Genomic DNA, 15,440 nt, shown 5'->3' on the forward strand with positions numbered 1-15,440 from the left:
TAAATTAAAGAACTCAATCATTCATTTTACACGTGCTTCCTAGGTCCGCGCTCAGCTCCTTCCGTCTCTCCAGAACCCAGGTGCGTTCCTTCTTCAGGTGCAACTGAAGGCTCTTTCTGTTTTGAGAATGTTTGTTGATATGAAAGAACTTATGTTGTGCGTAACTTCCCTTGGGAGGGTTTTATTTATTTCAGTGTCTACGCTGCCATAATACTGTATCTTCTTCATGCTTTTTGCCAGTAAGTTAATTCATTGTATTTCTGGGTTAAACAGCAAGGAACCCATGCCAGGAAACCCGGAGTGAAATGGAATTTTTATGGCAGGTGTTGGATACCTTAGGAGTCGTTGGCTCTTGGTCGCAAAGACCCCTAGAGTGTGCAGGCAGTCACAAAAATCTATCCTCCCTTAACCTCATTCTTGTTTTAAATTTTTTTCTTAAAGCCTTTATTAACTACTTATAACATATCTAGCTAGAGTTGAAGACAATAGAAAATGTATTTTGTTTATTGGTAAATATGAACTGTTTAAAATTTTTTGATAACAAAAAATATGAACTCACCATACAAACTTGAAATAATAGAGAAAATTATAAAAAAAGGAAACGCTTTCCTTCTATTTAAATAATCCGTGGCTAAAGATGCACTATGGCCGCTGAGAAAAAACCGGCCCCGAGTCCAGCGTTCATGCAGCCGGGGGTGGGGTCTCAGAGAATTACTGTATCCTCCCGCTCTCTGCAGAGGATTTTGAATCCGTTGAAACATCAGAGAAGCAGGCGCTCTTGGCTGGGTTACTGCTCAGGCTGCGCCGCAGCAGCTGCGTGGACCTGAGCTCCTAGGGCTCCCTCCGCCTTCCTCTTGCCGGGCAGCAGGTCCAGCGTCTGGACAAGCCGCAGTGTAGGGCAAGGGCTGCGCCTGCCTGGGGAACCTGCCTCCCGAGGGGGTGGGGTGCAGTGGCAGGCAGGTGCAGGCAGGTGTAGGCAGGTCCCGACGGCGAACCAGAGCTGCAAACCGCAGGAGGCAGTGACATCGCCCCCTGCAGACAGGAGAGCTGAGAAGCGCTGGGTAGTGCCAGGCTGATGCTCGGCTCCGGCCACGGCCACGGCCACGGCCACAAGGAGGCCAAGTGAAGGGGCGAGAAGCAGGCGGCAGGGACCTTGCACCCAGAGGGTGGAAAGCGCCCCCCGCAAAAAACCCCACTTTACTGAGGTATAACTGATATGCACAAAGCTCACCTATTTAATGTACACAACTCAGTGAGTCTGGAGGTAGCTGTGCGCCCCTGAAATCACCACTGTCGGTGATCAACGCCATAAACACAGCCAGGCCTCCCGAAGGGCTCGTGGCCATTCTCGTGGTCGGCGGAGGTGCCGTCTGCAACGCCCTGCGAGGATTCTGCTGCTCACATCCAGGTCGAGCTCAGCGTCTGAATCTAATTGGTTCCTTGAAATATTCCGAAACCCCCCTCTTCTCGCCCAGGGCAGGAAGAGTGACAGAAGCGGGGAGGGTCCCCGGACCCAAAGCAAAGCAATTCAGACAGGTGAAGAGTGCTCTTTCAGTTTTTCTTCTTTCTTTTTCTTTTTAAAGTGTATCTTTCAACTGCAGTTCACATTCAGCATTACTTTGTATGCGCTTCGGTTGCGGCTGCTGTTCTAGATCTCGCTGGAGTCGCGATGGAGTGGCTAGGCGACATGACCGCTCACTTTGGGCTTGATCTTTTCAAATTGCTGAACAAAGAAAACAATGGGAACGTCTTCTTTTCCCCCGCGAGCATCTCCACCGCCATCGGCATGCTCCTCCTGGGGGCCCGCGGAGCCACCGCGGCCCAGCTGCGGAAGGTGGGTAGGGCGGGCTGCGCAGCTCTTCGGGCACAGCCTCTTTTCTGGGGTGGGCCTTCTCGAATGACCTCACCAATATGCTCATCCTGACCAGTGGGTTAGGGAACAGCGCAAGCCCGTGACCGTGGAGCAGTTTCGCGTCTGTCAGCAAAGCCCTCTTCCCACTCCAAAGTCCACCGTGCCCTGTGCTCCCTGGTGCTTGAGATTCCTTTGGGTGGGGGCTGGGTGGGTGGCCCTGTCCACGGCCATTAACCTCATAATTAAAGACAGAGCGTCAAGAACCATACCTGCTGGGACAAGTTGCCTAATCCCCAGGAGGGTATAAATGACACATCAAAGATGAATACATGCGTGGACGAACCAACTGGGTTCCTCTGAAGACAACCAGTATGATTTTGCAAGGAGACAGATGTTACCTGTGTGTGCCGAAGTGTCTTTAGCAAATGTCCACTTCCCCTGATTCTGTGCGAGGTTTTCTCTGCTCCTGCCCTGTCATGATATTTTCTGTCCCTTCCAGGTGCTTTTCTCTGAACAGGACACAGAAAGCTTAAGAGTCAAAGCTGAAGAAAAAGAGGTGCGAGACATGTTTGACCGCCTTCACTAAGGTTGCTTTGTAGATATGGGCTCACTGGGGAAATGTGTGGAAGAGGTAATAGTTATTTTTCCGTAGTAATAATCACACCAGTGAAATAACGTTCCTAGGGTTGTACAATGATAATCATCCCCGAGTCTTAAGAAGAGACCTTAATGTCCGTGCATATTGACTGCGAGGGTAGATACTGGTAAAGGCTAATAGACTGAAAAGTCCCTACAGCAGAGTGGGTGGGTTTGGAGTTAAACAGATTGGGGGTTCAAATCCTGGCCCAGTGAGTTAACAGTTGTGCTGCTTTGGGTAAGTTATTCCTCTTCGTTGGGCCTTTGGAAAGTGTCCAGCAGAATGTCTGGAGCACACTGGTGACTTACCAGGGGTGGTCACAGTGATAGTAGGTAATATTGTTACTACATTGTATTTTTATTTTAAGCCCCTCACCCACTGCTCTGATGTTTTATTAAAAAAATATATTAGCACAGGACTAATGACTTCCTGGGGGCTCTTCCAGTTCTAGAGTTGTAACGTTTGTCACTGAAAGGACAGAGTGTGCACACATGGGAGAGAGATAATGTTCATAGATGGGGGCTGGCATTTGGAGATCGTTAGAGCTCACTGGGAGGGCCTGACAGTTGTCATGGCCCAGTCCCAGACCCTCCTAAAGCCGGGGGTCAGGTCACGGGGCCACACGGGCTGTTCATTCCACCATCCCACACGGCCAGGCAGTCCGGGGCCCTCAGGTGCACACGTGGACAGTCAGGCTTCCTTCCAGGTTTTGCACAACAGAGGTGGGTCAGATAGCTGCTCAGCTCTCCACTCGGTCAAGGAGCACAGTTGTTGGAGAGCACTTCCCTTCCCAAGTAGGATCTTTGTATGAATTAGAAAAAAACAGAACATAGATACTGGAAATTTTAAGGTAGTAAGTGTGGTTCACACTTGTGACCGCATTTCATTTCTATGAGACAGCGCTGGCCTATAGTATATATCTGGGAGGTAGGGTATAGGCATGTTCCACTTTATCAAATATCAACCAATGTTTGCTGAAAGGATGATGCCAACATCTTCTCCTCTCAGCAGTGGATACAGGCCCATTTCATGCAGTTGTACAGAGGCAGGGGGAACGGAGATCCCACTGGCCTCACAGTCCCCGGCCATCCATTTTCAACCATCCATCCTTTTAAGATGATTTACATACATATATATTTTTCTGTATCTGTTGGTGACTGATGTTTTTTTCCTCTGTTAACAGAGTGAATTACAGTAAGAGTTTCTAATGTTAAGTCATGTTCGCATTCGCGGGATAATCAACTTGGTCATGATTTTAAAAAAATACATTATTGAAATGGATTTGGTTATATTTTGTTAGGTGGTTTTTAAAAATTTATGTTATAAACATGATTAATCTGTAATATTGTGCTTTCTCCTATCCTTTTCTAGTGTTGTTATCAAGGTATCACTAGACCAAGGTGGGGAATGTTTTCTCTTTTTAAGTTTGTAAGAGTTTGTATAAATTCAGAAACACACATAATATTCTGTTCAGAATTTGGGTGTAAAATTGCCTGGGCCTGGTGATTGATTGATAATTTCTGTTTCTATAATTATGGCTGCATTAGATACTTCATGAGTGGAAGCTTACACTATTTGTTTTGTGTGTGTGTGTATGACTGGCTTATTTTGTTTACCATAATGTTATTGAGATTCATCCATGTTAACACATTTAACCACATTTCCTTCTTTTCAAAGGCTGCATAATATTCCTTTGCATGTATATGCCACATTTTCTTTATCCGTTCATTTGTTGATGATCATTTGTGTTGCTTCCAGCACATGGTTGTTGTGAATAATACTGCAATGAACATAGATGTGCAAATATCCCTTTGAGATGTTGTTTTGAATTCTTTTGGATATGTTTCCAGAAGTGTGATTGCTGGACCATATGTTAATTCTATTTTTAAATTTTGAGAAACCTCCATACTGTTTTCTGTAACACCTGCATTGTTTTAAATGCACACTAACAATGTGCAAGGGTTCTAACTTCTTTACAATCTCACTAAACACTTGTTATTTCTTGTTCTTTTGATAGTGGCTATCCTAAAGGATGTGAGGTGATATCTCATTGTGGTTTTGAGATTTGTATGCTTATGATTAGTGATGTTGGACATCTTTTCATATGTTGTTGGCCATTTGTATGTTTTCTTTGGAGTACTGTCTCCTCAAGGTTTTTGTCCATTTTTTTCATTGGGTTATATTTATTGTTGTTGAGTGGTAGAAGTTCCTCGTATATTCTGGATATTAACCCCTTATCAAATTTATGATATGCTAGTATTTTCTTTCTTTATGCAGGTTGCCTTTTCACTCCGTTCATTGGATCCTTTGATGAACAGATTTTTAGTTTGCTGTAACTCCATTTGTCTATTTTTGCTTTTGTTGCCTGTGCTTTTGATGTCATACTCAAGAAATCATTACCAAATCCAGTCTCCTAAAGTTCTTCCTTTGTGTCTTCTTCTAATAGTTTTATAGTTATAGGTCTTATTTTTGGTCTTTAACCTATTTTGAGTATTTTTTTTCTGTATATGGTGTAAGGTAAAGGTCCAGCTTCATTGTTTTGCATGTGGACATTCAATTTTCCAAGCACATTTTGTCGAATGTCTTTTCCTTATTGTGTAGTCTTGGCACCCTTGCTGAAAATTACTTGGTCATTTAAGCAAAAGTTTATTTCTGGGTTATCTGTTATTTCCATCAGTTCATATAGTTTTCTTTATGCCAGTACCACATCATTTTGCTTACTAATGCTTTGTAGCATGTTTTGAAATCAGGAAATGCGAGGTCTCCAACTTTGTTCAACTATTTTCCAGATTGCTCTGGCTTCTTGGGGTCCCTAGAGGTTTCATAAGAATTTTAAGATTTTTTTCCCTATTTAAAAAAAAAAGTCATTGGGACTTTGATATGGATTTCATTGAGTCTATACATCATTGTGGGTAGTATAAATATTTTAACTATATTACATCCTCCAATCATTAGTATGGGATATCTTTCCATTTACTTGTATCTTTAATTTTTTAAAGCAACTTTTTATAGTTTTCAGTGTACAAATCTTTCACCTCCTTAGTTAAGTTATATTTAAGTATTTTATCTTTTTTGATACTTTAGTAAATGGGATTATTTTCTTAATTACTTTTTGGGTTGTCATTGTTAATGTATAGAGATGTAACTAATTTTGAATGTAGATTTTGTATTCTGCAACTTTATTGTATTAATTTATTAGTTGTAACATATTTTTGTGGAATGTTTAAGGTTTTTTACATATAAGATCAGGTCATCTGTGAATAGACATAATTTTACTTCTTTTATTTTTGATTTGCATTTCTCTTTTTTAAATTATATTTTATTGATTATACTATTACAGTTGTCCTGATTTTCCTCCTTTGCCCCCTCCACCCAGCAACCCTACCCACTCAGGCAATCCCCCCACTATTGTTCATGTCCATGGGTCACATGTGCAAATTCTTTGGCTACTCCATTTCTTATACTATCCTTCACATCCCCATGGCTATTCTGTAACTACCTATTTGCACTTCTTAATCCCCTCACCTTTTCACCCATTTCCGCCATACTCCCCCTCCCATCTGACAACCATCAAAATGCTCTCTGTATTCATGATTCTGTCTCTGCTCTTCCCGTTTTCTTGGTTTGTTTTTATAGATTCAAATTTGATCTTCTTTTTCTTAAATAAGTCCCTTTAACATTTCATATGATAATGGTTTGGTGATGATGAACTCCTTTAGTTTTTTCTTGTCTGGGAAGCTCTTGATCTGCCCTTTGATTCTAAATGAGGTCTTTGCTGGATAGAGCAATCTTGGCTGTAGGTCCCTACTTTTCATGACTTTGAATATTTCTTGCCAATCCCATCTAGCCTGCAAAGTCTCATTAGAGAAATCAGCTGATAGTCTTATGGGAACTCCTCTGTATATAAGTAATGTCTTTTGCTGCTTTTAAGATTCTCTTTTTATCTTTAACCTTTGGCATTTTAATTATGATGTGTCTTGGAGTGGGCTTCTTTGCATCCATTTTGTTTGGGACTCTGTGCTTCCTGGACTTGCATGTCTATTTCCTTAACCAAAGTAGGGAGGTTTTCTTTCATTGTTTTTTCAAATAGACTTCCAATTTCTTGCTCTTTCTCTTCTCCTGGTACCCCTATGACATGACTATTGGATGCTGCAAGTTGTCCCAGAGCTGCATACACTATCTTCATTTTTTTGGATTCTTTTTTCTTCTTGTTGCTCTGATTGGTTGTTTTTTTCTTCCTTATGTTCCAAATCATTGATTTGATTCTCAGCTTCATCCACTCTACTGTTGTTTCCCTGTAAATTGTTCTTTATTTCAATTAGTGAATCCTTTGTTTCTGACTGTATCTTTTTTATGCTGTTGAGGTCCTCACTAAGTTCCTGATCATCCTTGTAACTAGTGTTTTGATATCTGCATCTGATAGATTGCTTATCTCCATTTTGTTTAGCTCTTTTTCTGGAGTTTTGATCTGTTCTTTCATTTGGGCCAGGTTTCTTTGTCTACTCATTTTGGCAGCCTCCTTGTGTATTTTTCTATGTATTAGGTAGAGCTGCTTTGACTCTGTGTCTTGGTAGTGTGGCCTAATGCACTAGGTGTTTTATAAGGTCCAGTGGAACAGCCTCCCGTATCACCCAATCTGGGCACACAAGGTGGCCTGAGTATACGCTCCTGTAGTTGAGCCATGGTTGCTGTTGGCAGGTCAGTGAGAGGGATTTACCCAGGCTGGTCAGCTGCAAGGATTGGCTGTGACCACTTACCACCAACCTCTGCGCTCCATGGGCCCCAACTGTGCAGGGGCAGAGTGGTGATACTCTGATGTGGTCTGTAGCTGTCCACTGGGTGTACTGGCCCAGGGGTTTCCAGGTATTGCAGACCGAGGTCAGTCCCACCTGCGTTTTGCCCGGGGCCACCTTGCCTAAACTATAAAGTGATCTCAGATGGCTGCTACTTGTGCTGGGCTTGGTGATTCCTAGGTGAAGCCAAGCTGTGCATCTAGGATGGTTACTGCTAGTGCCAGCCCTGAGACTCACTGAAGCCAGCTGTTACTTATTTGAGGGGATTTAGGAAGTTGTGAAGCATGAGCCAAGACTAGCCATTCATATGGAAAAACAGCTTGGGTGGGCCCATAAGTAGGGTGGGGCAGAGTCTCTGGGGATCTCCAAAGCTGGTCAAATGGCATTAGCCAGGTTGATGGAGTCTTAGATATGGCACGAGCTTGATGCTTCTGTGAGGGGGAGAGTTTAGAAAAGGGACAATAGTCTCTGCTCGCCTTGATGCCAGACACTTCAGTTTTTCCCTCTATACCACTGTTGCCTTTCAAACTGCTACCCCAGTGCTGGAGCTCAGAGGGAGTGAGTGTGAGTAGGTGAGTATTTAGAGGAAGTGCTTGGGGTTCTTCCACCAACTCAATCCCCGCTGGTTTTAGCAGCCAGAAGTTGTGGGGACTTATCTTCCTGGCACTGGAAGGGCTGCAAACCTGGAACCCTGGGCTGGGGGGCCTGGTGTGGGGCTGGGACTCCTTACTCCCAAGGTATCCCTCCCTAGTTTTTATCCACCACATGTGGGTTAGGAGCCAGCCTACTCTGTGTGTGCACCCCTCCTACCAGTCTGGATGGATGTGGTTTCTTTAATTCTGTAGTTGTCAGACTTCCACTCAACTCAATTTCTAACAGTTCTGACTGATGGTTTTTCCATATTTATTTGTAATTTTGATGTAGTTGTGCAAAGAGGTGAGCCAAGTCTGCTTTCATTGCCATCTTTACCAGAAGTTACATTTATTTTATTTGTTTCTTTTATTTTTTTATTAAATATTTTATTAATTTTTAGAGAGAGGGGAAGGGAGGGAGAAAGAGAGGGAGAGAAACACCAATGCATGGTTGCCTCTCTTGCATCCCCAGCTGGGGACCTGACCCACAACCCAGGCATGTACCTTGACTGGGAATCAAACTGGCGACCCTTTGCTTTGCAGTTTGGCACCCAATCCACTGAGCCACACCAGCGAGGGCTTTTTTATTTTATTTTCTTCTCTAGTTTCTATGGGTACGACTTCCAGTGCTATGTTGAATATGTCAGATAGTAGTGGTGAGAGTGGACATCTCTGTCTGATCTTGGAAGAAAAGCTTTCCTTTCACCTTTGAGTGTGATATTGTCTGTGGGCTTTACATATGAGAATTTTATTATGTTGAGGTCGATTTCTTCTATTTCTAGTTTGTTGGGTGTTTTTATCATGAAAAGGTGTTGAATTTTTTCAAATGCTTTATCTACATCAATTGAAACGATCATGCGGGTTTTGTTTTTTAATGTTAATATGTTGTATTATATTGATTGAGTTCCATATGTTAAACCATCCTTGCATTCCAGGTATAAATCCTACCTGGTTATGATGTATAATCCTTTTAATGTGCTGTTAAATTTGGTTTGCTAGTATTTTGCTGAAGATTTTTGAATTAATATTCATCGGGGTTATTGGTACCTAGTTTTCTTCTCTTATGTCATGTTGCTTTTTAAGTCTCGTTTTTTTAATGTCTCTTCTGATTTTGGTGTTATGGTTATGCTGGTCACATGGAATCAGTTTGGCAGTGATCCCTCCTCTTCTTGTCTTTGGAAGACTTTAAGTATTTGGTAAAATTCTCTGACGAAGCTATCTGGTTCTGGGCTTTTTTTAATTAGAGATCTTTGATTATGGATTCAGTCTTTTTACTAGTTATGTCTGTTCACATTTCTTCATCATTCAGTCTCGGTCAGTTATATATTTCTAAAAACATATCTATTTCTTTCAAGATACTTATTGCTTTGGCATATATACTTGTTTATAGTAGTCCCTTGTAGCCCTTTTTTATTTCCATGATATTTATTGTAATGTCTTCTCTTTCATTTCTAATTTTAGTTATTTGAGTCTTCTATTTTTTCTTAGTCTAGTTAAGGGATTGTCAATTTTGTTGATCTTAAAAAAAAAGTCTCTTACTTTTGTTGATTTCTTCTGCTGTTTTTCTACTTTCTATTTTGTTTATTTTTGCTCTAACTGTAACCTTTTTGATTTAGTTTGTTCTTTTCCTAGTCCCTTGAGATGTACAATTAAGTTGTTGATTTAATTTGTTCCTTTGATTGAGTCATGTTTCCTCATTTCTTTGCATGCTTGTTATGCTCTGTTGGGACCTGGCATTTGGAAAGTCAGCCATACAGGAAATACTTTTTGAAGTCAGGCTGACTAGAGATTTTGTAGATGTCTCAAGACTTTTCTGGGGATGCATTCTCTCTGGGCATATGTATGTGTGTGTAATCTACTTGAAGAAGTTTGTGGTTTCTATCAGGAGCTCTCCCTGGTGTCTGTCTGTGGGACTACAGATTCTGGAGTGGCTTTTTAATTTTTTTTATTTTATTGATTATGCTACTACAGTTGTCCCAGTCACTTTTTTTTTAAGACTTTATTTATTTATTTTTAGAGAGAGGGGAAGGGAAGGAGAAAAAGAGGGAGAGCAACATCAATGTGTGGTTGCCTCTGGTGTGCCCCTAACTGGGGACCTGGCCTGCAACCCAGGCATGTTTACTGACTGGGAATTGAACCAGTGACTGTTTGGTTCACAGGCCGGCACTCAATCCACTGAGCCACACCAGCCAGGGTTCAGTCAGTTTTTTTAAATCCACTGTCTGAAATAGATATTGCCAACCTTAAAGTGGATAAGAGTCATCTAAGGAACCATCTACTTTGCTTAGGTGCTTAGTATTGTGAAAAGCAAACAGGAAACATATGAAACATTTAGTGAGTAATTACATTTGAGATGAAAAATGCAACCTGAGCTAGAAAAGCGAGATCTGTAGTGTTGGGTGGAGGAGCAGGCTTCTTTGTGGAGCTGAAATTGCTTGTGACTTACATTATCATCTGATTTGTGTCAAAGCCACCTGACATCAGGGGCCACACAAAATTCATGGGCCATCCCTAAGGCTGCCAAGATGAGGGAAAGACCCAGCAGCCATGTCCTCTTGGGGCAGAATCTAGACTTGCTTTTGCTAAGATAACTCACTGAGTTTTTGTTTTGATTTTGAAGATTGAGAAGACAGAAGAGATACACCACCAATTCCAAATGTTTCTGAGTGAAATAAGCAAACTCACTAATAATCATGAACTGAAAATAGCCAACAGGTTATTTGGAGAAAAGACATACCTTTTCCTTCAAGTAAGTTTTGCCATGCCCACCACCTCGGTGAGTGGTATTCGTGGGTCTTGGAGGCATGTTGCCTGTGTTGACTGCCTGCCTTGGCCTGGATCCCTTGGGGTCCCCAGTGCCTGTTTCTCAGACATCCAGGCCCTTTGAGAGTCCTTTTTAATCTCGGCAGTTGAAATCTGATTTTTGCTTTAACCCTACTGCACCTGCATCAACACGTGCATGGAAGTACTCAAAATGATTTGCCCAGATCCTCAAAATCCCTGCTTACTGTGCTAGTGATCTTGATGTACTGCTAAACATATTTAGAGATGTTGGCAATGGATAAATTGAAACTCAACCTCTTTCTATTCCTTTCCTGTTTCTCCTAAAGAAATACTTAGATTATGTTGAAAAATATTACCATGCCTCTCTGGAACCTGTTGATTTTGTAAATGCAGCAGATGAAAGTCGAAAGAAGATTAATTCCTGGGTTGAAAGCCAAACACATGGTAGAGTATGGATGGGTCGTTCATCATAAAAACGCTTCCTGAGCGCCCGCTGTGAGTGAAGCCTGTGCTTGGCGCTGCGTGGGGCGTCAGGGTGGACGAGCTCTGGGCGGGGACTTGAGAGGGGTTTCTCAGGGTTGGAAAGGCAGCCTGGGCCAGAGGAGTGGGAGGAGGCACTGTGAATAGAGGAGAGAAATGGAGAGGGGACCCTAGCACATGGAAACACTTGGTGGAGAATTATTTACACATGGTTGTGGATCACAATATCTTGAGGCCCCGAAAACTGGGCTCATGTCTTTCTTGGATTCACATCCTTTTCTTTATATTAGAGTTTTTCTTTCTGAGTCTCGGTCCTTAAGTGGAAATGTAGAGGGTTTCCTTTCTTTTTATCAAGTGAGAAACATTCAGCTCTCTCATCAAGACCTACTTTTGTTACCTTGAGCTGGGGTTGCCTAGCTCTCATCTCTGTTAGAGCAACACGTGGGAATGATAACTTTCAGCCCCATCCACTGCAGAGAACTTGATAAAGCCCTCCCTTCATCCTCCTCTCCCTGTTCCCTACCTAGTATGAGCCAAACACACAAGAAACGCCAGAGAGGAAAGGTAATACCAAATATACTTTGGGGGAGGGTGATAGCTGATACTTTAGTGTTAGAGTTTTAGATTACATTTTTTATTCCAGTTATCCGGGAAGACATCTTTTATTTCAGAATACATTTTTCTTCATAGTCAGTTGGAGGGAAATAAAAAGAAAAAAAAAGCAGGGGAGAAAAAGGTCTATCAAAAAGTCAGTTTAAGGCAGTATTCTTTAGAATTTAGTGTGTGCTGGGTTGATGCCAGAGACAAAAACATCAGCTCCTTTTCCAGTAAAATAAGAACCTCTAAATCTCAGATGGTAACTCTATCAAGTGGGTAGAAATGATAAGAGCTAACCTTTACCAAGTGCTTACTGTGAGCCCGACGGCGATCTAAGTGCTGTTCACATAAGAGATCATTTACTCCTTTCAACAACCTGATAGGCCAGTGTCATTCCTGTTCCACCAAAGGGTAAATTGAGGCATGAAGAGCTTAAGTAGCTTGCCAAAGGTTCCTTGGCTGATAAGACCTATGACTGGACGCTCACAGAGGCAGTTCGGTCCCATAGCCTGAGCTCTTGAACCGTCGCACCTCAGTCCATCCAGTGGGATACGTGGGCAGTGAGCAGTGAGGACATCCCCCGAAGCCTCTGTGGGTGGAGCCTGCTGGTGATGAGCTGGCTGAGGCTTTAATGACCAGTCAAGTGCACCCACGTCGTGCCTGCCCTGCCTATCACTTATAATTTCCAAGATAGGCCAGACTGATTGTTGTTGTTGTTGTTTGTTTGCAGAAAAAATCAAGGACCTGTTTCCAAATGCTTCTCTGAACAGCTCCATCAAGTTGGTGGTGGTGAACGTCGTGTATTTTAAAGGGCAATGGGACAGGGAGTTTAAGAAAGAACAGACCAAGGAGGAGGAATTTTGGCTGGATAAGGTACAGCCCTATATACATGGGACATGCTTGTACATGGCATGTAAGTCCTGATGCCGTGCTTGCGTCGCGGCACAGGGCGTACCGCAAATGCTGAGTCGGGGGTTCTGAGCGGTATCACGGTTTAGATTGAATTCATGGTTTTGATGAGCTTGCCTGGCTGTCTTATGCCCAGTTTGACCTTCAGCGCTCTATTAACTTGTTGCAGAACACGAGTAAGCCTGTGCTGATGATGACCCAGCGCCACACCTTTAGCTTCACTTTCCTGAAGGACCTGCAGGCCAAGATTCTGGGCATTCCGTATAAAAACAATGAACTAAGCATGTTCGTGTTGCTGCCCAATGACGTCGACGGCCTGGAGAAGGTAAAGCCTCGCTCCTGCCCATTCTTACTGCCGCTTTTGGAGGCTTTGCGTCTCAGAGCTTGTTCTGAGTGAGCCTGCAAAGGGGGCTTCTGAGTCGGGGCAGGTGTCTGGCAGAGCCCTGGTAGAATATTTCTGACGCTGCGCAGGATGTCTGAAGAGGAGCCAACAATGACATCAGGTGTACTGGGAACAACCGGCACTAAAATATTTGGGAATGAGCTAAAATGAACCTTTAAGGTCATATGGGGATTGTAAAGACCACCCAGCATTCTGATAAATGGTTGATTTTCTAGGCACCTTTTTTCCCCCAGAAAAAAAAAAGATCACATGTGCATATATCCAGCAAATTTTGCATGCTATTGAGACTTTCTGAAATTTTTTCAACCTTCAATTTTTAAAAGTTTTAGGTTTACCACAAAATTGAGAGGAAGGTCCAGAGGTTTCCCTCATACCTCCTCTCCTCCCACATAATCAACATCTCTATCAGAAAAAGATAGTATATATATTTTAAAAAACCAAGGATGAACCTACATCGATACACAGTAATCAACCAAAGTCCATGAGACCCTTAATCTTGAACCCCTTGATTTAGTCCTACCCACTTTTCTGTTAAAATATTTAGTAGCATTATGTCCTTTGAAGCCATTTAACTTCCTTGAACCTCAATATTTTCCCATCTATAAAATGGGCTTTGTAGTTTAATGTGTAGCATGTTATTATAATGATTAGAGACCACACTCTGTCTCTATCTCTATAACATGCACAGAGACAACATCAGTATCATAATAACACAGCACCTATCACGTATATTATTATAATACTGGATGCTGGTCTGTTGCTGTGAAACTAGCTAATAGCCTTCACAATACACTGGAAAGTACTTGAGGACAGCAAAGTGACAGTTTGTAGGAAAGCTTTAAGAGTATTCCTCCTCTGACTCAAAAACTGCAGTTGTGGAAATTATTCCAGGGAAATAATTCAGAACAAAAAAATTGCCTGTCTGAGCCAAATTAGTAGTTTCTGCATTAAATATACTAGGATATGTAGTTTGAAACGGAACACAATGATTATTTTTGTATCTACAGAATCTATCCTCTATCATAATGCATGATACATACTAGGTACTTGTAAAAGAATGGGTTAATGTTGGGTAAAACTGATCAATTTGATGAAAATATCTATCAGCTTGAAGGTATTTTGAAGTGAGACGCAGTAGTGTAAAAGGTTTACATTATAATAAGAAAATGGACATTCACTGTGATTGCAACTATAAATATGTATTTTATATGTAAATATATTAATGTTTGATATGTTATAATACAAATTAGATATTAACAATAATATATTACATTAATTATAATTTTATTATATATTTATATAAACATATTTCATTATCTAGAGAAATTGTACAATATATAGGCATACAAAGACATTGGGAAAATAGTAAACTATGAAATAATATGTAGTAGAAATTATATTTTTCATCTTTAAAAATTCACTAAATGCTATTGACTTTTCCCATATGCACAGATAATATAAATAGAGAAATATAAGACAAGTACTTGCTATAGAAAGACAACAGTCTAGTGAAATGAACTTTCTACTTTTGTTACTAAAATTAATGATTTCTGACTGATGCAAATTCGTGTTACACTGTTTCAAACTTTTATCGATCATCATGCCATTCTCTCCTCCCTCTGCCCCCGCCCCTTTTCTTACTAGATTATAGATAAAATAAGTCCCGAGGACTTAAAAGAGTGGACGGGGCCAGGGCAGATGGAGGAGAGGCGCGTGGACCTGCGCCTGCCCCGATTTGAAGTGGCAGACAGCTACGACCTGCAGGCGCCGCTGGCCGCCTTGGGGCTGGAGGAGGCCTTCAGCGAGCCCAAGGCCGACTATTCGGGAATGTCCCCACACTCAACGCTGAGTGCCCGGAAGTTCCTGCACAGGTCCTTTGTGGTGGTGACTGAGGAAGGTACCGAGGCCACTGCGGCCACCAGCATTGGCTTTAGGGTCACACTAGAGCCCGACTATGAAACTGTCCACTGCAATCACCCATTCCTGTTCTTCGTCAGGCACAATGAGTCCAACAGCATCCTCTTCTTCGGCAGATTTTCCTCTCCTTAGGCCGGTCATCGGCTTGGCAGGAAACCAGTGCTGGACTATTAATATGACTACGGAACTAGCCCATTCTTTAAAAAAAATTTTGCTTTTCTTGCTTGCATTCCAATATTACCATCAAAATTGATGCCTTAGTGATTGCACTGTGTGTGTGTTTATAATGTTTTTTCAAAATTATAATGTTTTTTCAAAAGTGAAATGTCCTTTTATTTGTGTTATGTATAAAGTGAGTTAAATCAAGGCTCATTAATAATATGCTATTGATTTCTTCTGAAAGTAAATTAATGACTTGTAATTTCATGCACTAATG

General features: G+C 41.8%; 1 protein-coding gene across 2 annotated transcripts; it reads left to right on the forward strand.

Moving 5' to 3' along the window:
- The first annotated feature begins 1,669 nt into the window (after positions 1 to 1,669).
- Positions 1,670 to 15,136, forward strand: SERPINB13 (serpin family B member 13). 2 transcript variants are annotated; one of them, XM_054583878.1, is made up of 8 exons: positions 1,670 to 1,834; positions 2,352 to 2,408; positions 3,340 to 3,342; positions 10,535 to 10,663; positions 11,025 to 11,142; positions 12,506 to 12,648; positions 12,854 to 13,009; positions 14,732 to 15,136. In XM_054583878.1, exons 1-8 carry the CDS (start codon positions 1,670 to 1,672, stop codon positions 15,134 to 15,136), a joined length of 1,176 nt encoding a protein of 391 aa, XP_054439853.1. The 2 variants fall into 2 exon arrangements, with proteins under 2 accessions (XP_054439853.1, XP_054439854.1); XM_054583879.1 differs by lacking the exon at positions 3,340 to 3,342.
- Positions 15,137 to 15,440: the final 304 nt, after the last annotated feature.

This window comes from Pteronotus mesoamericanus, unplaced genomic scaffold, assembly GCF_021234165.1.
Source record: "Pteronotus mesoamericanus isolate MK-2021 breed Mesoamerican mustached bat unplaced genomic scaffold, CSHL_Meso_final contig_74, whole genome shotgun sequence".
Taxonomy (NCBI): Eukaryota; Metazoa; Chordata; class Mammalia; order Chiroptera; family Mormoopidae; genus Pteronotus; species Pteronotus mesoamericanus.